Source organism: Dasypus novemcinctus, chromosome 16, assembly GCF_030445035.2.
Source record: "Dasypus novemcinctus isolate mDasNov1 chromosome 16, mDasNov1.1.hap2, whole genome shotgun sequence".
NCBI lineage: Eukaryota > Metazoa > Chordata > Mammalia > Cingulata > Dasypodidae > Dasypus > Dasypus novemcinctus.
In genome coordinates this window covers 50831188-50857440 of record NC_080688.1, presented here as the reverse complement: position 1 = coordinate 50857440, position 26253 = coordinate 50831188, and the positions used below count along the sequence as shown (strand labels likewise).

The following is a 26253-nucleotide window of genomic DNA, read 5'->3' as shown; positions in this document are numbered from 1 at the left end:
CCGGGTATGCTTCTGGGATGCTGCCTTAGAAACAGGATCCATTATCCTTATGGAGAAGGGCTTGAAGGTGTGACGATGTCTAGGATGACTCCCTGCACCTCTACGTAGGGAATCAGAAAGGAGAGCAGGCTAGCTGCTCTTGGGCCTCTCCACACCCACTCCTGGAGGAAATGCAGTGGGTGTGTGCAATGGGACATGGAAGACACTCTTCTCCATCTTCCCATATAGGAACCAAGGTTTTTTTGTTTTGGTTTTTTTTGGAGGCACTGGAGATTGAACCTGGGACCTCATACAGGGGAAGCAGGCATGCAGCCACTGAGCTACATTCACTCCCCAAAACCAAGAATGTAAAAACTGGGTCTGGTCACATTTTAAACAAACATAGTTGGCATATTCCAGATCAAAAGGCTTTTATCAGTATAGACTAGTGTGTGTCCTTTGGAGTTGCAGTAAAATTTTCTGGAACCAGAAAAATTAAGCCAGCTACTCGGTTTGAAAATCTTCTTCTGGTAACCCACACGTGTGGTTTGGGTGAAAGTGTATTTTCTCTCCCAGATCCCAATTGCCTGGTTATTGCCTGTGAGTAATTCTCAACCTGGATACTGCTTAGTAAACACTGAAGTGCGATTACACGGTCTCTCTCCTCCCTACCTTGTTCCTCTATTTGATGACAACTGCCAAGGTGGGTTTACAAAAGCTGCCAACTAGCCAGAGGAAAACGAATTTCCTCTGAAATTCTGACTTAAACAGATGAGTGCCCAGAGAAAGGGGCCAAGACAGCACTTTTGAGAGGAGTTCTTTGGAGAAAATCCAGGTAGGGATATTTTATTTTTTTTTGAGTGACTGGGGCCAGGGATTCAACCTGGGAATGTGGGAAGCCGGGGCTCCACCACTGAGCTACACCAACTCCCCCTGGCAGGCACTTGACTTCTTACTCCTTCACACATGGAGTTCGCTCAGCACAATACTGCCAGGCAGTCTCTCTTGCAGTTTCTCCCAGCTGGTAACTACCTCTACTTTCTTCCTTCCCCATGGCATGCAACAGACTGACAGGCAGGTAACATAATTCTTAGGCTGAGTTCAATTAAATCTGGGTTCAAATCCTAGTGCTGGAGCTTATTAACCGTGGGTGGTTGGGTGAGTATTTTATCTGTAAACTGGCCTACTCTCACCTCTTAGGTATGTGGTTAGGATGGCAAAGGAGACAATGTCTAAAGAACATGAATATATTATCTAGCATATGCTAAATGCTCAATACGTGCTAGCTTTGCTACTGACATGATTTCCACTTAAAAGGTGACTCAGTCTTGGAGAAGGGAGAGCATAAACTCAGGATTCAGAGAAAATGTTCAAATGCAAATTATGCTGCTTACTTACTTGGGAACTTGGAAAATTATTTAACCACTCCACTGCCTTAGTTTCCCTCATCTATAAAATGGGATAACAACATCCACCTAAAAAATTAATATACACAAAGCCAATGCTACAGTGCCTCCCCCTACCCCCATCCTGAGTGTCTGAGGGAAGGATCTGTTAAACCCATTATTCCAGTCTTAATGACCAATGATGCTTTAAGGTATTATAACTCCCTCGGGTGTCTGCATTTTAATTGCCTGAAAATTGTAAGAAAGGCTAAATCCAGACTGAGGCATGTTGGGGGGTGTGTGTGAAAGGCAGCACAGAAGTTGAGTGTATCCAGGCGGATCCTCCCTAATAACACAGCGAGGAGGCAAGAGCTCCTGCCTGAGGCAGCCCTGCCTATTTTTAGCCAGGAATTTCCATGGTGCTCCTAACAAGGGCTCCTCCTTGGGACAGATCTGGCTCCAGGTTAGAAGTGGAAGGTGATTCCTCCCGCTGGAGAAGCAGGGCTGCCCTGCAGGCCTTACTCCTCATGGGTGCTGTGGGCAAGGGCAGGCAGGCAGGCAGGCACCCGCCTGCATACTCAGAGCTCCTCAGACAACAGTATCCTCCAGTGCCTGGCAGCTCACACAGCACTTTTCACATACAAACGTGCCATTCTGGGTGGTTCCAGACACTACAAATCAACCTGCTTCTCCCATCAGATCTGAAAACTGTGGAAACCCTATGTCGTGAGGCCATCACTGCTTCTGGGACCTGAGCTGGCGTACTCCTACATTATCAAAATTAACAAAATCTACATTCAGAGCTACTGATAATCAAGAAAGGAGTTAAATATACAAATACATATATATATATCTGGAGGAAATTGGGAGAGTCCCTAAATCCCAGACATAGTTTTTTACAGTTTAGAGAATTTCAAAGCTAGGCTTTTAAGTCATAAATGAAGTAAACATTTATTTGCCTGATGGTCAGACACAGACATAAGTAAACCTGGTGGTAGCTCCACTCTGTGGAAACATGAACACCCATGAGACCCAACCACACAGCCGTCAGAGCCCCTCCAACTTTCTGGTCAAACAGAACCGAACCCTCTGCCAGTTTCAACCTGGCACTGGAAGAAGCTTGAAATCCCAACCTAGCCTCCTGCCTTCCACATAGCACAGCACTACGGAGCGTCAAGCTCCATTAGGTCCCGACTCCTGCCTCTGGCCGCTGGGGCTGTTCTCCTTGTGTCGGCAGACTTGGGCCACTTGCCTCGGTCTCTGCCATTTATTCTGCCTTCCCTCTCCCCACTTCTTGAGATTCTCATCTGATCTGGTCCTCCCTGCCCTTCATATCCACTTTTTATCACCACCACGGAGCCGCATTCAGAGTCTCCTCCAGCACATTAACTCATGAGGCAACCCTGGAGGCAGGTCCGACCCACAAAGGTGACCTTCTAGAAGCATCTTTCAACAAAGGGCTGTCCAACAGTTTTTTTCTGTAATGGCAACGAGTATCCAAGACAATGAGCTATGAAATAAAGACAGCTGTGGGAAGTATGGGGATAGGATTTTTTCCTTTAACCACACTCCGATCTTTCATGAAGAACAAATAATCCTTACACAAATTCTTATTGCTCATTTGCTCAGAGGGCGGAAAACCACTGGGGACTTGCCTGCATAAGCCTATCTCTCTCAAGGATTCCTCTTCTTCTGTCTACCCTTCTCCCTAGATTAATTCATAAACACATGCTCCATGGGCACAGTCAAGATCAGGAGGAAAATGATTTTTATTCCTTTGGGAATATCAAATGCCCTGGCTTGAGTTTTAATTCTCGCTGAAGTCCCAGGGCAGTACTCTGAGGCACGTCCGTCCACTGCACTTTGGCCGGCGAGTCCTTTAAGGACACAGAAGTCAAGGCCCCTGACACTTACGTGTTCTTCTGAAGCGTAGAGAACTTCCATTAGTCGCTGCACGAGGTCGTCATTTTCCTGCCCATGTTCTTGGCAGAGTAGCTCGATCTCTCTCAACTTTCCAAAGTAGAAATCCCTTTCCTTTTCCACACCTTCAAGGGCAAGTTTTAATGAATGTACCTGCAAGGAATGAGGATGGGGAAAAGAAGCCCCAAAAGACAGTATTAGAGATAAGTGCCCCACTCTGCCTGGGGATGGAGCGTGAAACATTGACAGAGAGGCATGCGGGACCAGGTCGTGGAAGTCTGAGGCAGAAATAGCCGGGCTGCTGCTGTGTGACGCTCGCGCCTGGGCCAAAACGTCCAACCTCAGTAACACACCAGTCATTGCCTTCAGTCACCTGAGTGTGCTAACCAGCACAGAGGGACCCCTCGCTTGACGCAGTGCCACCCGGCTCTGGTGAGCTTTCTCTCCTGCTAACACAGGCTACAGTACACTTCTCTAACTTGTTCAGAATCTGCAGGGAGGGCGATGACAGAAAGGAGGGAGAGGAAGAAGGGATAAAAGGGCAAGGCTACAATTGTAGTTACTAGAGATTTGTTATGAGGACCCACCTTTCTGCAAATCACTTGCATTAAGAGCCACCCTTCTTTTTGGACCCCTTCACAAACGACACTGAGCCAACCTAGATACATGTTCCCTACTGAGAGGTTGGGTCTTGGCACCACAAGGAAAACTGGGTGAGAATGGAAGCCTGGCTGAGGAGACTTGTCTTAATTTCTCTAGGTCTGGCTCTGGGTGGGTCACTGGAAGGGTGGGAAGATACACAAGCTCCATTCCCTCATCAAAAAGGTCCTTGCTCCTTCCCTGGCCCCCGATGCAGGGTCAAGGGCCTTTTAGGACTGTGCAGCTTCTTGCAGGGGTTACAGAGATAGTGCAGGAGAAGAGGAGGAGGTACCTCGGCTGAGGCGCACCCCAACAAGAGCTGCTGCTGGGGCTGGAGAAACCATGAGGGGGTGTCAATGGACCTGGTTTCAATCTCAGGCTGCCACGCTCTTTCTACCCGTCTACACTGCTGCCCAACTGTACACTGTTCTCAGGGAACTGCCTCACCCACCCCCACCCCCCAATTCTTGGCCCTCTGTGTATTTATACTAATGCAGAGAATATTCTCTAGGAGGTAAATTCCGTCTTTCGCAGTCCTCCTTGGATGAACTCTTTCAGTATTTTAGCAATCACCCTTAACAGAATTTCCAAAAATTACATTTGGAATGCAAAATTGTCTTCTTTCTCTCTTCCTCTCTAATAATTCTAGGCTCTTTATCTGTCTGGAATTACAGCTCATTCACACATACACTGAGCATACACCGAGCCCACTGGCCTTTTGCTCACCTGGCAAATTTCTAATTCTTCCCCTAAGACTCGGGAACTCAGCCTTCAGTGTGAACTCACTGGCGCCCTCACATGGTGGCTTTCCCAGCCACGGGACACTCTTCCCACCACGACAGCAGTTTTCACTTGTTTGTTGTTATTTATGTGCTCACTTGTCTGTCTCTCCCCCTGGATAGTAACAACTTGAGGGCAGACAGCAGAGAAGGTATGGTACACAGCAGCAGCAGAAGAGGAATGTTAAATGAATGCCAGACTCCTTCTTGACTACCCCCCTCCCGCATGCACACACACGCACACACACATTTTTCTACTCAGGTCCTCCCTGGCCTGGGACAGTTTTGTGACAGGAGCAGAGAGAAGATAAAGCTCTCTTTGGAAGCAAACAGCCTCAAAAAATTTCCCCATAAGCAAAAGCCAAATCCTCTTTCAAAAACACCAGAGTTTTGCAACTGATTTCTTATGGGCAGAATCCCAACTGGCTTCTTAAGGTTAGATATTTATTTCCGAGGCCATGTTAAACTACTGATAGAGTAAGAGTCACTTCCATTATCTATGTGGCCAATTCATTTCCAGAGTGAGGCTAATTCGTTTCAACAGTGACAGTTTCCTAGGAACTTTCAGCACGTGTCTGGATGTATATATTATGTGTATGGATGTATATAAATGCATGTGTGTGTTTTACGCAACTGACAGACTTTGCTGAAGGCTTATTCATAGCACTTATCACCATCTGATATATTTATATTTGTTTATTGTTTTCCCTCAATAATAAACTCTATGAGGGCAGGGATTTTGTCTTTTCTGTTCACTGCTATTATACCCAATGCCTGACACATAGCAGTTAACTAGTTCTGTTGCACATGAATTAGTCAGTTAACTAATTCTGCTGCACACTGATCATGCTAACTTAATAAAAGCATCCTGGAATAAGGAGACTGGTAAACTGTCACAAGCCCAAGGGGTAAGCATCCAGATTGCTGGAAGCAATTGATGAACAGGCTCTAGAGATGTGTCCTGAGCAGCAATTATCAGAAATGGTCAAAGTCTAGTTTAATGGGGTTTCAGCAAGTTTGCAAGAGCCCCAGATTTTCTCCAGCAGCTCCTGGAGAAGTCAGTTAGCCTCTCGGTGTTTCTGCTAAGTGGTTTATAAAGTGAGAACAAGGTTCTGCTCTGCGATCAGAATTCTCTTTGGAAGGGATGTTATGCCACGTAATGACACTGCTTCCAGAGGGTGAGATCAAGTTCCCCTATCTCAGTCCACATGGTCTGCGGATGGATGGAAAATGCTCTAAAATGCAAGTCATACTTTTGTCCGTCTGCCCTCTTTGGTCTCTGAAGGTTCTCCGGTAGAAGGGATTGCTTTTACCACCCCTTTCTTGTCAGTCCTCTGCTTCCCCTCTCCTGCCTAGTGATCCAAAGATTTCAAGAAAATCAAAACTACTGTCCCGGAAAAAGTTTGTAAACCACTCTTGCAAAGCAGTGTGGGGCCAGTTTGCTAAGTTTTAGCCCTTAATTCTGTTAATACTATAGCTTGGCCATTTGTAGAAATGGAAGGTAGCATCCTAAATTCCAAGAAAAAGAAAACTCCCTTTATTCTAGAAATCCTTTCTTGCGTGGGTGTTAGCAGGTGATCCGTGGCAGTTCATGGTGTGCTACTACTTATAAGTGCTCCCTTTACCAGAAGTGCTGGTTAGACACAGTTAACCCAGAAGAACCAGGTTTGTTTGCCTTCCAAGACTGCTTTGGTTGGCACAATGAGAAAACAGCTGAGGCTTTTGTGGAAACAGAAAACCCAAGCAGGGTTTTGGTGGTATTCCAGATGCATTAGGTAATAAATGCTCAGCTATAAACATTCCCTAGTTAAAGCCAAAAGTAGCTAAATTATAGGATGAAAAATAAATTGGCACACAGAGTTCTATTTTCCATAGCCCCACTCACAAAGACCAATGCCCCCTAATCCCTACATTTCATGGCAAAAGCCTAAGCGAAAGAGGAGATAATGGGTGCTGGACATTATATATCCTGCTATAACCCACTGAATGTACTGCGGGAGAGGGTAAACTACGATGTAAACTATTATCCATGTGGTGCAGCAGTGCTCCAGAATGTATTCACCAAATGCAATGAATGTGAAACAATGGAAAAAAAAAAGAATGTTATTTGTCAGACAGTATTTGTTCTTTAATAACACCCTCAAGTGACAAAAAAAAAAAAAAAGAAAAGAGGAGAGACTGGAGACGGTCAAGGTGAAGGGACAATTTCCCCCGTCCTCTCAGTAAGTCCACACACTGTGAGGCAGGGTCTGTGCTAGGCCTGCAGCCTGAGTCAAGGATCAGTCTTGAATGGGCTCATGAACATCCCATCCCACCAGTGGTTCTCAAGCACAGCGGCAACTCCACTCCACTATCCATTAGCTAACTCTCTGTCCAGAAACAGTCCCTAATCATCCTATGTACAGACATACATTCTCTCCTTTTTTTTTGAGGTACCAGGGCTGAGAATTAAATCTGAGACCTCATGTGTGGGAAGCCAGCACCCAACCACTGAGCTACATCAGCTCCCCTCTCCTATGTCTTTTGATTCATTTCTATCATTGGAATTGTCTGGCACTGTGGTAGATTTATAATATATCATGGGAGACTGCTTGAATAAAGGCACGAGGCCAGGTAAATGAAAATTCTTAAAGTTTATGGCACATGTCACTTTCTCTATTACTACTGTAATTCACCCTTTATCCTGGGCATTTTCACTCCACCTCTCCTTGTCCCAGCATTCTCAGCTGCAATGCAGTGATGCTGGTGTGGCTACCCATCAGCTTCAGGGAGGCGTCCTTACAGCCTGCAAGGGCATATGATGGAGGGGACAATAATGGATAACCAAGGAAATGGAGGTGGAGTGGGTTCTCAGTAAACACTTGTTACGTAATGACTCACACAATGCAGGGTGTATGAGACCTTCCCTCTGAGGGACAGAGAGGGGCACAGGCCCACTCTTGATGTGAATGCTTCAGGGGCAGGAGCAGGCCGTGAGGCCTCTGAAAGCAAGGAAGGGAGGATCCCAAAGAGAAGGCAGGCCACTGGAATGTTCCTCCCACTTTTCTGCTCTCATCTCTCTAGGGTGGGATTATGGCAGGATGGTTTAGCCAAGGCATTTAGAAGTCTGGATCCCCTGGGGAGGTCTGGAGCGCTTTGCATGATTCAGAGAACTGGGGATGAGAGCCGGCCCCAAGGAGAGGAAGTGGGACCGGCTGGTTAGGCTGTAAGGAGAAAGGGGCAGGAGGGCCCTGGAGGTTTGCATGTGGTTATAATATGGGTTGGAGGGGTGGGAACCAGGGAAGACAGAGAGAAAGGAAAGGAGAGGAGTCATGAATAAACATGGGAAAATAAAGCTATCAAAAGAATCTGAGTTCCTATGGAAAGAAGGGTTTTAATCCAAAGCGGAATAGACCCACTCCCAATTCTCTTCAGGTCTGCCCTGATTTGCTTGGAGCCTTCTGCATGTGCCCGAGGCTCACGTAGTGTCCTGACTGCCTTTTCTCCAGGCTGGGCTTATTACTGGAAACTCTGTTTGGGCTCAGACTGAGAATCAGCAGGTAATTAGATTGTTCAGCAGTTTCTAAATCACAGCTCTACCCCCGGGATGACTTAAGGCTTTACCTTTTTCATTAAAGTGATCAGAATGGTAAAGAAACACCCCAGTTAAGCAAATGCCTGCTTTCAAAATAGATTCTTGGTGGTAAATATACAATTATCTCAAAAACTGTTTCCAGACTCTTGCTGGCTCATCAAGAATAAGATTAATCACCCGGAACAGCCGAGTGAGTGGCTGGGAAAGAGCCTGAGGACTCTGAGTCAAGACTTTGCAAAGTGGAGGAAGCAGCTGGGATTAAAGACTGCCCTGACGAAGGGTAGGGTTCCAGCCTCTGCAGGGGGCCCTACTCCACCAGTTGTTTTACTACTTTTAAATTATGGATAAGCCTTGGCAAAATGAGCTATTGTTAGTTAAAAAGCATCCGTAAACTTTTATTTGTGAAAATTTCAGACATTTGAGTTAGGTTTATTACTGTAATCATGAGGAATATTAGATAAAAAAGATCTTCTATTTAAAATGCAACTGTAGCCTCTGATCCTGACCAACTGGGTTCAGTGTTCTTGCAACACTGACCTTCCCCTACCGCGGGAACTGTTAGGTTTTGCTTTGGCTTAGGTAACAGCCTATGGTGCACAAGGGCTGCCTGTGAGTTCTATGAGGGAGGGGAAGGTGTCTATCCTGCTTACTATTTTTTTTTTTTATATTTATTTATTTCTCTCCCCTTCCCCCGCCCCCTACCGCAGTTGTCTGTTCTCGGTGTCTATTTGCTGCATCTTCTTTGTCCGCTTGTGTTGTTGTCAGCGGCACGGGAATCTGTGGTTTTTTTGTTGCGTCATCTTGTTGTGTCAGCTCTCTGTGTGTGCGGTGCCATTCCTGGGCAGGCTGCACTTTCTTTCGCGCTGGGCGGTTCTCCTTATGGGGCGCACTCCTTGCGCATGGGGCTCCCCTACGCGGGCGACACCCCTGCGTGGCAGGGCACTCCTTGCGCGCATCAGCACTGCGCATGGGCCAACTTCACACGGGTCAGGGAGGCCCAGGGTTTGAACCGCGGACCTCACGTGTGGTAGACGGACGCCCTAACCACTGGGCCAAGTCTGCCGCCATATCCTGCATACTATTATTCTACTAGCATCAAGCTCAGTGTCTGGCTCATAGAACGTGCTTAACAAATAGTTGTTGAAAGAAAGGAGGGAGGGAGGAAGGAAAGGGGGGGAGGGACGAGGGGAGAAAGGCAGACTAACTGCAGAGTGGTCTTTAACAGAGGCCATGGTCCAGCCGGGAGCTCACGACGGCCACTGAAGTGGGGAAGGGGGAGGCTGGCCTGCAAGCCTGCATGCCCTTTGGATTGAGTCATTGGATATTCAGCCTTAATGTACACCTTTGCAATTTGTGACCATCACTTTCCATTCACAACAGGCCACTGACTCTCTCTTCCTGAACAGTTTTTTTTCTTCTTACTTGCTGGAAACCACTGATTCTGCCCCATTTCCCCCCTCTTCTCCCAGGCCCACAGGGTCTGGGTCCTTTACCCCTTACACAGGCCACTGCTACCAGAGCCAGGGCCAGGGATGCTGAGTTACCTGTTCATTAAGCTGTATGACCTGTGTTTCTAAATCTTTATCAGATTTGGATGCTGAGCTGCTGGATGAAGCCCTTTTGGCTGATGAGGGACGAGAAGGTGTGGATCCTGGTTTAGATGCTGGACTTGATTTAGCTGCACCTGAAAGCAACCAGAATAAATTATAAAATGTTTTGTACACTTTGGATGGGTTATATGGTATGTGACTATATCTCAAATAATATGTTTTGAAAATGCTTTTTAAGATAGGAAGCAAATATATGATATAAAAGGAGTTTAATAAAAGGTATGACATACCCCAGTAATCCTTCCCATTACAGAAGCAGCACATATAATTGAAATTCCTAACAGAAGAGGACCTTATAACAGATTAATATTTCAGAAGAAATATCAATACTAATGTGTATTTCTTCATTTTTATTTTATTTCCTAGCTTTAGCCACTGAAAGCACCTAGGAACAATGCATCTCAATAGCAGTGAACACTCTTGGTGCCCAAACCTTGGTTTCTAAGTGCTCTTCTGCATTCAAATGGCTTCCTGAGAAACGGCTGATTCCAGGGTTGGGGGTGGGGAAGTACAGGTGAGCCCGGGACAGCCTATTGTATCAAAAAAGCAAGGATGTGCTCAAGGAGTAATGTAAAAAAGATTACAGGGCCTGGTTTAAAGGGCTCCCAACTGGCCGAATTTGGGACAATTTGCATATAAAAAAGAATCGTGGCTGAAATTTATTAAAATGCATTGAAAAAAATATCCATACATCCACCATGATATTGACACACACACACACACACAGACTATAAGGAGTTTCTTTACAAAACACTGCCAGATAGAAGATGTAGAAGAAATGTCAGAACAAGAAAAATCACAATTTTTCGACACCCATCAACTAATTATCTATTCAGGAAAGTATCATTGATAGATGCTAAAATATTAAGGGAGAGGATGTTGGGAAATAAGACATTCTCACATGTCAAGGTTTTACCCTATAAATTACTCAGTTATTTATTATAAAGGGAAAAATGCACCTTTACAATGGGGAGATCTGGGAATCAGCATCTTAACTAAATGATCCATCTTAACAGTTTTAATAGTGATATAAATAAAGACAAAACAAAACAAAAAAAACTGAGCACTGATTTCAGACAAGATACCAGGAGCTCAGCTCACACTGTGATCTCAGTCTAGAACACAGAACAGACACAGGAAATGGCCTCTATGTAGCCAAAACAGGTGCCACAGAATCTACACAATGAAGCTTATACACATACCAAAGGACTACGGATTTCAGGCCATTACTGAACAAATGCATGTTGAAATAAATACATGAACAAGTAAATAAAACGTGGTTATGTGGTATCCAATTTTACAGTTTATCAGAAGCAAAAGATAAGAAAGAGGCAAGGGGTTATAAAGGCAAGTATGCTGACAGCAGTTTCAAGTCTCAACCAATATCCTAATTACAAAGTAGCAAACAGGAAGGCTATAATATTTCTATTTATATGTCTTCAGGTGCCTGGAGTGCTTAGTTTATAGATACAAAAGCCACTCACACCTTCAAAAAGCACTGACAGCATCATGCCCTTTAATATACATGCCTCTTTGTTATAAAGAAACAAAAAAAGAATTTCTCATTTCCCCTTTTAACTACGTGGAAGTGGTTAAAATGGGAAATTCAGAATTCTATATGTTACTGCAATGAAAAGTTATAAAAAAGATAATGCCCAATATACTTTAAAATGAGAACAATTAAATTGGGAATGCCTTAAAGTAGTCTGAGAGTTCAAAGGGTGAATCTTCAGCAATCTGAGATCTCACTTAGGCAGAACTTCCCGAGGATTCTAGAGAGCTGATGTTTGCTTTCTTGGTGATTATGTACTGCTGCAAGGACCCTTCATCTCTGTGGGAGCCCAGGTCAAGCACTCCTGTAGCACTCACTACTTTGGTGCCCACCATCCAGGTTCTCTGACCAAAGGCCATATCAACTGGGTGCAGAGAACACTGCACAGAAGAGGAGAGGAAGCAGGGCTGGGAAATGCTGACCTGGCAAAGGGCCTTCCTCAGAGGGCAGCCAACCAGCCCAGCTAGGGAAGCAGTACCTGAAAAGTCAAGTTAGTTCAGGCCTTTTTATTAGCAATACATTGTATTTTAATATAAAGAAAACCTAACAGAGCAGCTCAAGGACTCTGATCATCAAAACCCCTTCCTTGTTTAATAAATGCATATTTTCTGAGTGCCTACTATGTGCCATGTACTAGAGATCGTCGAGTGCTGGGGATACAAAGACGACTAAGACACAGTCCTGGCTCTTCAGGAGCTCACAGTCCCGTGGGGCAACGGAGTCATCCAAGAAGGCCTATGCCTGGCTACCCTTGATGTTGACACACGCGGACTAGGGCTCCATGCCTGCATGACCACACAGTGTGGTTCGGGCTGCGTTCCCTCTGCCTGAGACATTTCCCCTCCTGCGTCCCCCCCAACCCCACCCCGAGAGAAACAAAGTCCATCGTCCTTCAGGTCTCTGTCACTTCCCCTGGGAGGCCTCAGCACCCCAAACACTTTCCTCAGAGCACACACCAACTGTAATTATATAGTCCTTTTTTTAAGGCCTATTCTCCCATAGCAGTTTGGTATTATTTATGAATTCCAAAAAGAGACATTATGTTTGTAAACTGGTCTGTTTCTCTGGGCGGGATACCCTTTGTGTTAAATTCAAAGGCTTTACATTTACTTGATTAAATGAAGATTAGGGCTTTGATTCGACCATATCATTAGGGCATGTAGGGTTAAAAGATGTGGAAGAAATGACAGAACTAGGGTGAGGAAGTACCTCTTATAGTACCTTGAGTTGGACTCTTTAGGGCCTTGTTAACTATAAGCTTTTACCCCAAATAAATACCCTTTATAAAAGCCAACAGCTTTCTGGTACTTTGCATCAGCACCCCTTTTGGCTGAGTAATATGAACCATCAGACAAACTCCATGATGTTACATCTGTTTTGTTCACCATCTTATCTTTCCAGGGCCAATCACAGTGCCTGACACAGAGAAGACACTCAGTAAAAGATTTTATAATTTGTAACACAACTCCTAAGAGAGGGCACTTCTCCAGAGCAAAGATGTCAAAGAAAGCCAGAGGAGCTGATGGCAAAGAATTGAAGTCATGGACAGGAAGGGCCAGCAATCCACTTAGGAAACCAGAAAGTGCCAGCTTCCCTGAAGGGGAGCTCTTATGTGGTTTCCTGTCAAGATCACCTTTCATTATTACTTAGGCCCTTTCTATCCGGAATCAGGACAATAGATGGGGTCAGTAAATCCAGTCAGCAAATGCTTAGCTCTAAAAGGAGCAAGGCAGTAAGGCTCTGCTCTCAGCAAGGCCCCTTCTGAGGGCAACAGCCTTGTGGAAGGAGCCTCCTAAGGAGCGTGTGACTGCCCACTCACCCCGGCCGTCCTCGCAAAGCAGCTCAGAACTGATGACGTGGCTGGTCGCGATAAGTGAGCTAGGTTCATCAGACACGTTTGTGTTCTTATACTCTGCCTTACCCAGTCTCATTAAAACAGAACAAAACAAAGAAACGTGGAAGAAAGGGAAACTGAAAGGAGGCCCAGAAGAGGAAGTGGAAGGGGCCGAAGGGGTCAGGGCAAGTCAAGGCCCCAGTCGAGCCCAAGTTATCAGAGAAGAGCTACTAGAAATAAGCAGAGGAAGGGAAAGGAGAAGACATGGGTGGAGAGAAAGTGAGAGGCCCGGGGAGACATATTCTTTGTGGCTCAAGGCGGGAGAGCAGCCCTGGGGCAGGTTCCAACCACATCAGGCCTCACAGGGAAGGAAACTGCATCCCTGACTGTTGTCGCCAGGGCCCAATTTAAATATGCTTGTGTGGATCGACTCCCAAACTGGCTCCTCAGAGTCTCCGCTTAAAATGGCATCTGCTTCCCCATTCCCGTGAAGGTCAGTTTGGACCTGAGAGCCCTGCGTCTCCCACCCTGGTACACCACGTACGCTCTCTGCAACTCTCTGGAGATGAAGAGGTGGAGGCCATGCTCTCCTGCCCTCTCCTGCCAGGCGGGAGGAGGGGATTTGGCCGGTCTCTCCCCGTCTTCTCCCAGCACACTGGGATGTAGAGCAGCTGCAGCCACCCTACAATCACTAATGGGGAGCGTGGTATGGACCCACAAGGAAAGGCACAGGATGGAAAACAAAAGTTAAAAATTTAACAATAGATCGATTAAGAAATTAGCATTTGGTATCTAAAATCGGAGGGATTTTGAAATTTTGATTAAGCAGTTTAGAAAGAAACTTATTGATAATGGCAACAAATGTCTGATGAGTGATGATATGAGCCATGAGCCCAAGTTAATTGTACATTAATATCTCCTAAGGAATAAATCGGAAAAGATGAAAGAACAGAAAGATACGGGAAAGATATTAGTATCTTCAGGGGTTTGAGGCTTTGAAAGAACACAATCAAGGGTGAAACTAAAATCTTATTTTTAAAGGACTGTCAACTCTTTAAATCATCACAAGCTTCAGTCTGAAATCAAGTAATTTACTCCTCACAGCTATCACATGATTAACAGAGATACACTAGATTTATAAAAATAAAAACAAAACTTTTGTATTATATTATATAACAAAACTTTTGTACTTTGTAGAAAAATAATAAACAATATCTTAGAGTAGAGGATACTCCTTAGAGCAGGGGCTCTTGACCCCTTTGCCATTCATATGAAAACCACGAATCCCTTACTAAGTCCACACTGTACTGCGTATTATTGAATAAATACATCACATCGGAACCAACAAGTCCCCACCAAGATAATGGGTTTTTTTTTTTAAATTTAAATTCAAGCTCACTGACCCCTTGTTAAGAACCCCTGCTTTAGCAGTTTCTGGGACTGCCCAATACTCCTTTTGTAGTTACATGGGCCAATATAATAAGCATGGTATCAGTAAACTGTACAGTTATCAACACTGGTAAATTTAACGACGACAATATTTTTATGTAAGCTACCATATTCCAGTTTTGTGAAATGAGCCCAATAACATCCTTCATAGTAACAAACCCTGGTTTTTAAATGCTGGGATCCTCACTGGCTGCCTTCCTGATTCCCAGAATCCTCTACTCAGTTGATGACTTCACTTGGTACCTTCCCATGCCTCTTCACTCAACAGTGCGGGCATGTGAGAATTATTTACATAAAGGCTTTTAAAGAGACTGCAGCTACTTTGGCTATAATACAGATAAAGATCTGTTCTTGTAGCTATCAAACATTCCAATTTTTTTTTCAAGCTGCATTTGATGATGTCCTGAAAACATAATTAGTGGTAGCCCTGTTTTACAAGCAGTCGCTTTGCCCTCAAGCTTTTCTCTCCCTCCCTAATTTTCCCTTTCAAAATAAAAAGGAGTTTCAGAAGCAGAGGAAAACAGACATAAATTCTGTACAAGTTTCTATAATTCTGACATTCATTGTATAGAGATGTGATTTACAATGCTTGTCTTTGAGCAGCTGCATTTTAATTAATGCCTTTAGGATTTGGGGTATATATATGATTCTAAGACATTTTAACCATAGTTGTAAAAAAAAAAAAAAAAAAAAAGAGTGGCCTGATTCACTGCCTTAGTAAATGTGGAGCATCGCTGTGTCTAAGTCAATAATTAGTCGCCTGCTTAAGGTTTATGGAAAATGCTGCAACACTTTGGTCATATGAGACCAAGTGAATTCACTAGGATGAAGCAAATAAAACAACTGTACTTGGCTTCATCTTTCATGGCCAGAGCTCTGGAGGAATTTAGATATTCTTTTAATGTAATCTGCCATATTCCTTCTGCCAAAGTCATAAACGGAGGAGCTAAAAATATGACACTAATACTGATGAGACGTTAAAAAACACACGTACACACACACATTCAAGAAGCAACACTCTTCAGTCTTCCCTACTTTGTGAGATCATTACCCCCCACCCCGTCTCTCTCACTCAATTAAAAAAAAACAGAGAAAGTTAATGCATAATCGGTACAGACTTTCTTTTGGGGTGATGGAGAAGTTTTGGTAATGGATGGTAGTACAACACTGTGAGTGTAATTAAGAGCACTGAACTGTGCATTTTAATGTGGCTAGAAGGAGAAATTTTAGGTTGTACAGATATTACTAGAATAAAAACAAAATAAAACAAAACAACCACACAGGTCTGTACAACACAAACAGTGACCTCTGGACTGTAGTTAATAGCACATTTATAAGCTTCTTTCCTCAGCTGTAACACAGGTACCACACTAATGCAAAGTGTTAATATAATAGGGGAAACTGTTTGTGTGTATGGGGGGGGGGTGTATTAGTCAGTCAAAGGTGTGCTGATGCAAAATACCAGAAATTGGTTGGTTTTTATAAGGTGTATTTATTTGGGGTAGGAGCTTACAGACAAACAGGCCGTAAAGCATAAGTTACTTCCCTCACCAAAGTCTATTTTCACGTGTTGGAGCAAGATGACTGCCAACATCTGTGAGGGTTCAGGCTTCCTCGGTTTCCTCTTTTCCTGGTCTTGCTTCTCTCTTCTTATTTCCTGGGACTCCAGCTTAAGGCTTTAGCATCAAACTCCAACATCAAAACTCCCACATCAAAAACCCTTAACTCTGTCCTTTGCCAGGCCTTTTATCTGCGAGTCCCTACCCACCAAAGGGTGGGGACTCAACGTCCTACTGACACAAGAGGTTTACTTGATTAAGTAAATCCAATATAATCTCATATGTCCAGAGGAAATGATCAGGGTACAAATGTAATCCAGTATTTCTTTTTGGAATTCATCAATAATATCAAACTGCTACAGGCGGTATAGGGGAACTCTGTATTTTCTGCATTTTTCTGTAAACCTACACTTTCTCTAATATAAAAAAATGATTGTTCAAAAGAAATGCTTTAGACATTTAGAGAGAACATTTAAATGCCCCTCAACAGGATGAGTAAACGTATACTGAGGGAAATGGATGTGGCTCAAGTGATAGCGTTTCCGCCTACCATATGGGAGGACCCGGGTTCAATCCCTGGGGCCTCCTGGTGAAAAAGGAGAGAAAGCATGGTGAGCCAGTGCCCATGTGGCAAGCCAGTGCCCGGCGCAAGTGAGTCATACAGCAGGATGGATGACGCATCAAAAAAGAGAGACAAGGGGAGAGTCAAGGTGAAGTGCAGCAGAAACCAGGAACTGAGGTGGCACAATCGACAGGGAACCTCTCCCTACCTCAAGGGTCTCCAGGATCAAATCCCGGAGAGGGAAATGAATCCTAGAGGAGAGAAAATGAGAAGACAACACAGAGAGCAAAAACAGCAGGGTGGGAGGAGGGGAAGAAGGAAAAATAAGTAAATAAATAAATCTTAAAAAAAAAAAAGTATATTGAAGATAATGTATTTACTGAAAAAAGGAAACCCAAAAAACACACAACTGAAACATGAAGGAAAATACAATGAATCTTTATTGATTAGTATTTCGTGAATGAGTGTGACATCTCTTCCTCATCCCATTTATTGGGGTAAGTAGATTTTATTTTTTAACTGAGATATGGGCTAAGTTAAAAAAAAAAAAAAGAAAGTGAAATTGCTGCTGGGGAAAAGAGTGCAGGCAGGTCTGATGAGCAGAGAGGAATGCCTACAGGAAGAGGGTTTCCTAAGTGACCAAACTGACGCCAGAGCCATCACACTGCAAGATGACTGTCAGCTCCCATACAATTCTGATGATGCAAGTTCAACTTAGTAGTTAAAGATCTAATGCTTTCCTTCAAAAAAAAAAAATGATACCTTCACTTTGTAGATTCTGTAGCTATGTTCTGCTCTGAGGGCAAAACAAAACCCTTTGTCTCACAGAGTCAGAATGTAGAATATATGTTACCAGGGGGTAGGGATAGAGAATGGGAAGTTAAGGCTTAAAATGTGCAGGGTTCCTAGTTGGAACGATGGAAATATTTTGGTTATAGATGGTAACACGGCATCATGAATGTAATTAACAGTTCATATAAACACATATATAGGACATGATTAAAATATTGTGTTATGTGGTGATAAAATAAAAATTAAAAAAGAAAAGTCCATGGAACTACACTATCCAAACAGTGAATCCTAAGTTAAACCATGGACTATAGTTAATAGTACAATTATAAAGATGTTCTAGCATCAATTGTAACAAATGTTCCACATCAATGCAAGGTGTTAACAGGGTGGTTTATGGCAATCCTATATTTTATGCATGATTGTTCAGTAAACACACAACTTCTTTAATAAAGGGGGGTGGGGGGAGCACCTTTGTGGCTAGAGGTCAGTCCAAATGGCACTTAGATAGCACTGGGAGCCCTGGTTCATGAGATCATTAAGATGCTGCTTCTTTTTATTTTGAAATTAGTAGTTTACAGCCCTTTAGGCTTTGGTCCTTACCAATGACACTGGCAAAGTTTGGCAGCTCTTCCCTTTTGCTATTTCTGTCAGCTCATAAGAGTGGGCAGTTCCTCTTTGAACCACTTGGGGAGGCTCCCCAAAGCTGATAGTGAACCACACTCCTCTTGTGGGAATGAAGACGTGGGGTGGAGTGGGACAGCCGTCATCCTGCAGGGGTAGGGGTGTGGGTGGCACACTGGTGAAGAGTGGGGGCTCCGGGGCCAGACCGCCTTCCTGGGAGTCCTGGTTCTGCCACCTGCTGGCTAGGTAGCTTTCACTGCCTTCCTGCATCCTTTATGTATAAAATAGGACTTTTAGTCCTTATTTCACAGAGTTGGGAGGAGTACATGAAATAAAACACAGAACACTCTTATAAACCGGAGCCTGGACCACAGTATGTGCTCAGTAAATGTCAGCTTACATTACTATTGCTCAGTAAATGAGACCCAGTTCAGCGGGTGAAAGACTATAGACACTGGCAAAATAAAAATGAAACTGCTGAAACTGTAAGAAGGAAAGAAGACACTTTTTATTTAAAGAAAACCTTTATAAAAATTACTAACCCCATAACCTACTACTGGGCTCCAAGGCAGAGGTTCCACTATCCCATGCACTTTTTTATTTTTATTTTTTAAATTTTTTGTAGGTTTTAATTTTATTCCCATGCACATTTTATCTTGGATATCAGGATAACTTTGCTCAAGTGTCTATGCGCCTCCTTAAATTACCCTAATTCACTTATTCATGCAAAAAACATTTGTTGAACCTCTATTATGTGCTTGACAAGTTAATAGGCACTTGGGATAAAACAATGCACACAAAACAAAAATGCCTGTCTTTGCAGAATTTATGTTCTATCAGGGGAAATTAGACACAGACAATAACATAATACATTAGTAAATGATGCAGTAAACTAGAAAATAAGGGCTATGGTAAAAAGAAAGGTAGAACAGGGCAATGGGACGTTCTGCCAGGTTGGGAGTGGGTGGGCAACAATTTTAGACAGGAAGTTCAGGGAAGGTTGAGCGTTGGCTGTGGGTCTTCTCAAATTACAGCTACTTCAGACTGGGGCCACATTCCGAACCACGTCCTTTCAGACACAAAGAGGCGAGTTTCAAATCGGTAGACGTGGGAATTGCCCAGCTCATTCAGCACAGAAGCCAGTATCTCTTGCAACAACTCACAGTTTACAGGATCTCTGCAAGGGACATGCCAGTTGGAGAAGTATCCCTTACTCCAAAGCCTCGTTAAGAAACTGAGATGTGAGCAAAGATTTGAGTGGGGAGAGGAAGTGAGCCAGATGGCTAGCGAGAAGAGCATTCCAGACAGAGGAAAGGCCCAAGGCTCGTGCAAAGGCCCTGCACCATTTGTTTAGTGTAAGGCCAGGGTGGGTAAAGCAGAGGAAACCTGGGACGTGGTCAGGCGAGAGGCCAGAGAGTGAAGGTGTAGGGCCTCACACAGGCGACTCTTGTTCCAAGGGAAAATGGAAACTCTGCGGGATTGTGAACAGAGGAGGGACATGATTTGACTTAGGTTTAAAAAAAGGCTACTCTGCTGTGTTGAGAACTGACTGGGGGAGGGGGAGAGTCAACACAGAAAGATCAGTTAGGAGGCTAGTGCGGTAATTCCTCTGGGTATGAGTAGTGAGTGACCGTTTTAGGCAAAGTATTTGCAAGGTTACAGTTTAGAAAACTATATTATACATCCTATAGGACAGCTGCCAAATGTCCTGGCCATTTTACATCACTATGCTTTGCAACGTTAAGCAACAAAAAGACAAACTGTGATCAATAGCTGAATTCCCATTTGCTGACACTAGCAAAGTAAACAATAACATAATTGTTTATACCATAGTACCATTTGCTGTTGGTTCCAAGGTGGAGGGGTACTGAAGGAAAAGAAGGCAGGGACATCAGAAAGGAGTCAGTCTGAGGCCCTCCCAACCTGCTGCTCAAGTGTAATAAATGGCTCTGCCCCGGGAGAGCACGCATGAGCCGCACCGTGGGTCAGGGGTCTACAGAGAGCGAGCAGTACCTGTGGGCCCTCTCCCCTGACTGCGACCCCCGCGCCTGCCCGTGAGGAGCCAGAAGACTGCTTGCGCCGAGCATGTCCAGGGAGGGGGTGCGTTCAGGGACCGCTCTACTTCTGCCCTGGTTACTGTCCCTGCTGGAGATGATGTGCTTATTTTTAGCCATCATGTGATTCTCCAGTATTTTCCAGGCTCTGCTTGAGTCATTCTGGTTTCAGAGAATTTTTCATAAGAGGGGAAAATACAGGAAAGAGTTCCTCATCTTGAAATGGCTTGAGTGTTAAAAATTCTAACTTTTAAACAGTTATTTGAACATGGTATATACGTCTTTCGATAAACCTGACTTTTCACATTTCTAGCATTTTGGTAGAAAATTAGGTCTGCTTTGAAACACATTAGGCACAAAATCTAATCACCATCTTAGCTCAAATCCTTTAAAAAAAAAAAAAAGTTCTCAGAGCAAAGAAATGGTGAGGATCCCTCAACCCCATCAGCATCCCTAAAGTAATTTAGAGGGGCGCCACCCCCACCTCCCGCCTGTTGACTCCAGCAACAGGGAAAGGCAGAGGTTGAAAGGGAGTGGTTGAATAAGCCGAGCAAACCCAGTCGGCAGAGAAGACACACAGGCGTTACCATGACAACAACATCACGGGTGTCACTGCACTCCTGGCATGCAGCAAAAAGCTTATAAACTAAAACAGCCATTTTGGGGGGAACATAAGAACTTAATCACGCATGATGGTGCTGCCCTTTACATTGCAGTCGATGTCCCTATTGACTTACAGTGGGCAAGACCAGGGTTTGAGGATGTTTTTCTGATAGTGGCAAGTCTGCTGTGCTACGTGAACACTATTACCCACACTGCCTTGCACAGAGCCACAGTCTGAACACGGTATTACCCTGACTCCCTTGCACAGAGCCACAGTCTGAGGCCTCAGAGCAGGAAGGAGCTCAGGGAAGTGAGAGCCCAAAACAGGGCCCCATTTGAATCTGTCCTGCACGTAACCCAATCGTCTCCTGTTCCAGGGTTCTCTGCTTTCACTAACCATCAAGCCAGAAATTTAAAGATCATTTATCCTTGGCTTCCTCTCTCCCATACTTTTCCACAGGTAATCATCACTTTGTTGACTGTACCTCCTTAAAGTCTCTATACCCTCAGGGGACAGGCTATCATCCTCTCCCACACTGTTTTCTGCAATAGCCTCATATCACTTGGTGCTCTCTATATGGCACAGCAAACTTCCACTTAAACCTTTCGATGGCCCCCAACTGTCCCCATTATAAAGTATAAATGTTTGTGACAAACAGACCCCTCTCCTGGAGTGTGGGTGGGACCTGTGACTTGCTTCCAACTAAGAGAACATGTTAGGTGATGGGATGTCTCCCTCCCATGATTATGTGACTACATATATGACTCCATCTTGTTAGCAGACTCCCCCACCAACCCTGAAGAAGTAAGCTGCTGTGAAGTAAGTGATGCTGGGAAAGCCCATACGGCAAGGAACTGCAGGTAGCCTGTAGGAACGGAGTCTGAAGTCTCAGTCTTGTAGATGCAAGGGATCTGTCAACAGCCTGAGAGAGCTTGAAAGTAGATCTTTCCCCAACTGAGCCTGAGGAGACCACAGCCCCAGAAGACATCTGGATTGCAGTCTGTGAGACTCTAAAGCAGAGAACCCAGCTAGGATGTGCCTGGACTTCAGAAGCTGTAAGATAATGTGTGTGTGGTGTTTTAAGCTGCTAAGTTTCTGTGTGGCAGCAATAGAACACTAACAACCTCTTAACCCATTATACAAGGGCCCTACTTACCTCTCTCGCCTGAATATCCACACTGAATGACATGTACGCCATTGAACAGAGCACTTTCTCTCTTTTTTTTTAATGATTTATTTTTATTTCTCTCCCCTTCCCGCTCCCCGGTCCCATTGTCTGTTCTCTGTGTCCATTTGCTGCGTGTTCTTTTTGTCCACTTCTGTTGTTGTCAGCGGCATGGGAATCTGTGTCTCTTTTTGTTGCATCATCTTGCTGCGTCAACTCTCCGTGTGTGCAACGTCATTCTTGGGCAGGCTGCACTTTCTTTCGTGCTGGGCGTCTCTCCTTACAGGGCGTACTCCTTGCACGTGGGGCTCCCCTATGCAGGGGACACCCCTGCGTGTCACGGCACTCCTTGCGCGCATCAGCACTGCGCATGGGCCAGCTCCACACAGGTCAAGGAGGCCTGGGGTTTGAACCGCGGACCTCCCATGTGGTAGACGGACGCCCTAACCACTGGTTCCCCACAGCCTTCACCTGGTTAATGTGGACTCCTGAGTTTTCAAGAAGTGCTCTGGAATCACAGTGTCTGACTCCAAAGCTTGAGTCCTTTACTTCTTAGTGTGTGACCTTGGCAAGTTACCAAACCTCTCTGTGCTTCGGTTTCCTCAACTCTAAAATGGGGTAATGCTACTATCTACCTTCTAGGATTGTTGAGAAACTGGACTGAGTTAATGGATATTAAGTGCTTATAAGAGCTGACACTTACAACATGCTCAATAAATATGTGCTAATATTACTGATGACTCCCTTAATATTTCAAATGTTTTCCTTTCTCCCAACTTTCACGAAAAAATTTCTATCATATTAACTTTAGATTCGAAGAGTTTATAAAATAGTACCACAACATTCAGTAGGTTTTTGACGTTAAGCTTTTTAAAAATTCAGTTTATAAGAAAAGAAAAAAGGGAAGCGGACTTGGCTCAATGGATAGGGCATCCGCCTACCACATGGGAGGTCCATGGTTCAAACCCCGGGCCTTCCTGACCTGTGTGGAGCTGGCCCACGTGCAGTGCTGATGTGCGCAAGGAGTGTCCTGCCACACAGGGGTGTCCCCTGCATAGGGGAGCCCAACATGCAAGGAGTATACCCTGTAAGGAGAGCCACCCAGTGCGAAAGAAAGTCCAGCCTGCCCAGGAGTGGCACCACACACATGGAGAGCTGACACAGCAAGATGATGCAACAAAAACAACAAAAAAAGAGACACAGATTCCCTGTGCTGCTGACAAGGATACAAGTGGACACAGAAGAACACACAGCAAATGGACATAGAGAACAGACAACTGAGGCGGAGCGGGGGGAAGGGGAGAGAAATAAATAAAAATAAATCTTTTTTAAAAAAGAAAAGGCGGCGGACTTGGCCCAGTGGTTAGGGCGTCCGTCTACCACACGGGAGGTCTGCGGTTCAAACCCCGGGCCTCCTTGACCTGTGTGCAGCTGGCCCTTGCGCAGTGCTGATGCGCACAAGGAGTGCCCTGCCACGCAGGGGTGTCACCCGCGTAGGGGAGCCCCACGTGCAAGGAGTGCACCCCATAAGGAGAGTAGCCCAGCGCGAAAGAAAGTGCAGCCTGCCCAAGAATGATGCCATACACACGGAGAGCTGACACAACGAGATGACACAGCAAAAAGAAACACAGATTCCTGTGCCGCTGACAACAACAGAAGCGGACAAAGAAGACGCAGCAAATAGACACAGAGAAAAACAACTGGAGTGGGGGAGGGGAGAGAAATAAATAAATCTTTAAAAAAGAAAAAGAAAAAAAAGGACATACTTTGATTCCAGAAAGCCAAAAATAATTAAAAATTGCAAAATGAATAAGTAAATCATCTTCTGTCAAAGATGTTGTCTCAGTAAGCAAAGAAAAATTGGGCTGGAAATAAAAAATGCATGGCTTGTTCTAGGAAGGAGCCTTTGGACTCTTCCGCACACACTGCCAGAAGATTCCTATTTGAAGTTCCTGAATTCTTTAGGACCCTTTGCTTCTCTATGTGCCTAATATTCCAAACTCACAGATATTTATTATGCTGGCAAGCAGAGGACTACTCCCATTTTTAAAATCATTAACATTTTAAAGTTAGAAATGCATAAAATAAAAAAAAATAAAAAAATATAAAATGAAAAAAAAAAAAAAAGAAATGCATAAAATATAGTATTCCCATATTCCACCCTATTATTAGCACCTTTCATCGGTGTGGTACATTTGTTATAACTGATGAAAGCACATTTTTATAATTGTACTATATTAACTGTAGTCCATGGTTTAAACTTAGAGTTCACTGTGTAGTACAGTTTCATGGATTTGAAAAATTTTTTTATTCTATTACCCTATTTAATACTGTGGTTTCCTCCTTATAACTAAGGAAATGCAACCGCAATTATTCTATAAGGAGAAGAGGATCCCAACGTTTGCCTCATACGGCTTACATATGATAGCTCTGTAACTGCAAGAACAAAGCCACCAACATCCTTCTCCTTCCAGGGAGTGAGGGACCTCCTCGAACAATTTACTTAAGTTGGCCAATGTAAGTTTTTTCTTTCCATTTCCCCCAAATCTTAATATAGCTAAGGAAACAGCTATTAAGCCATATACAGCATAGCAATGGGGTGGTTTCTTAATATCAAAAGGCCAAGTGAATACAGTGCTATTGTGGGGAAAGCAATGGTGAAAAACATAAAAACTGTGCCACATAATAATGAGAAGTACTTAAGAACAATAATAGTAGAATGGAGATGAGAAAGAAAGAGTGGAAAAACTTGAAGATAGAACAAGAGAAATAATATAATCTAAAGAAGAGAGAAAGAAGGCTGGAAAAAAATTAACACGAGTTCTAGGGACCTATGAGCTATGGCATGGATAAATGGTCTAATAAATGGATAAATGGGGTCCCAGAAGGACAGGATAGAGAGAATGGAGCTGACAAAATAACAGCTGAAAACTTGCCAAATACGGTAAAAGACATAGACTTAGAGATTCAATAAGCTTAATGAACTCCACAACTAGATAAATTCAAAGAGAACCAAGATTAGTCACACTTCTGAAAACTAAAGATAAAGAGGAAATCCTGAAAGCACACAGAGAAAAATGACATTTACACACAGGGGAAGAATGATTCACACAGACTTATTATAAACCATGCAAGCCAAAAGAGAGTGGAACACCACCTTTAAAGTGCTTACAGGGGAAAAAAATCATCCCAGAGTTATTTATCTAATCTAATGAAACTATCCTTTAAGAATGAAGGAGAAATAGAGACATTTACAGAAAAAGGAAAACTAAAAGAATCAGTTGCCGGGAAGCGGACTTGACCCAGTGGTTAGGGTGTCCGTCTACCACATGGGAGGTCCACGGTTCAAACCCCGAGCCTTCTTGACTCGTGTGCAACTGGCCCATGCACAGTGCTGACGCGAGCAAGGAGTGCTGTGCCATGCAGGGGTGTCCCCCACGTAGGGGAGCCCCACGCTCAAGGAAGTGCAGCCTGCCCAGGAATAGGCACACATGGAGAGCTGACACAGGAAGATGACGCAACAAAAAGAAACACAGATTCCCATGCAGCTGACAACAACAGAAGTGGACAAAAACAAGAACACGCAGCAAATGGACACAGAGAACAGACAATTGGGGCGGGGGGAAGAAAAAAATAAAATAAATCTTTAAAAAAAAAAAAAAAAGAATTGGTTGCCACTGGACCTGAACTACAAGAAATGCTAAAGAAAGTTCTGCCTGAAGTGAAACCAGTAAGAAATGCACATAATTCAGGAATGAATGAAGAGCAGTGAAAATGGAAAAAACTTGAAAAATAAATTATATTTTTCTCTTAATTTCTTTAAAATGCATGACTGTTTAAAACAGCATATAAGAAATACAAGAAGCACATAAGTGATTTAAACTTTTCTAGTAGTTACATAAAAATAAGTAAAAATGAAAAAGTAACATTTTAATATATAAAATACAAACAAAATACAATTTCTACAAGTAATCAATATAAAAATTACTAATGAGGTATTTTACATTCTTTGTTTTTCATACTAAGTCTTCTTAATCCAGTGGCATTTTACATATACAACACATTTCAACTTGGAATTAGCACAATTCAAGTATTCAGTAGCCACTGCATTGAATAGTGTGGGTTTAAAGCAAAACTTTTTGTCTTGTGGGATTGATAATGTATGTGAATTCAAT

General features: G+C 43.8%; 1 protein-coding gene across 7 annotated transcripts in view; it reads right to left on the bottom strand.

Moving 5' to 3' along the window:
• The window catches only part of MAPRE2 (microtubule associated protein RP/EB family member 2), a 162916-nt gene that overhangs the window by 6484 nt on the left and 130179 nt on the right, over positions 1-26253 (bottom strand). For all 7 annotated transcript variants that reach the window (XM_058277132.2, XM_058277134.2, XM_071208633.1 and 4 more), the window contains 2 exons: positions 9821-9960; positions 3279-3437 (listed from right to left, as the gene is read on the bottom strand). In XM_058277132.2, coding sequence (XP_058133115.1) covers positions 3279-3437; positions 9821-9960 — 299 coding nt within the window. The remainder of the gene's footprint in view (positions 1-3278; positions 3438-9820; positions 9961-26253) is intronic.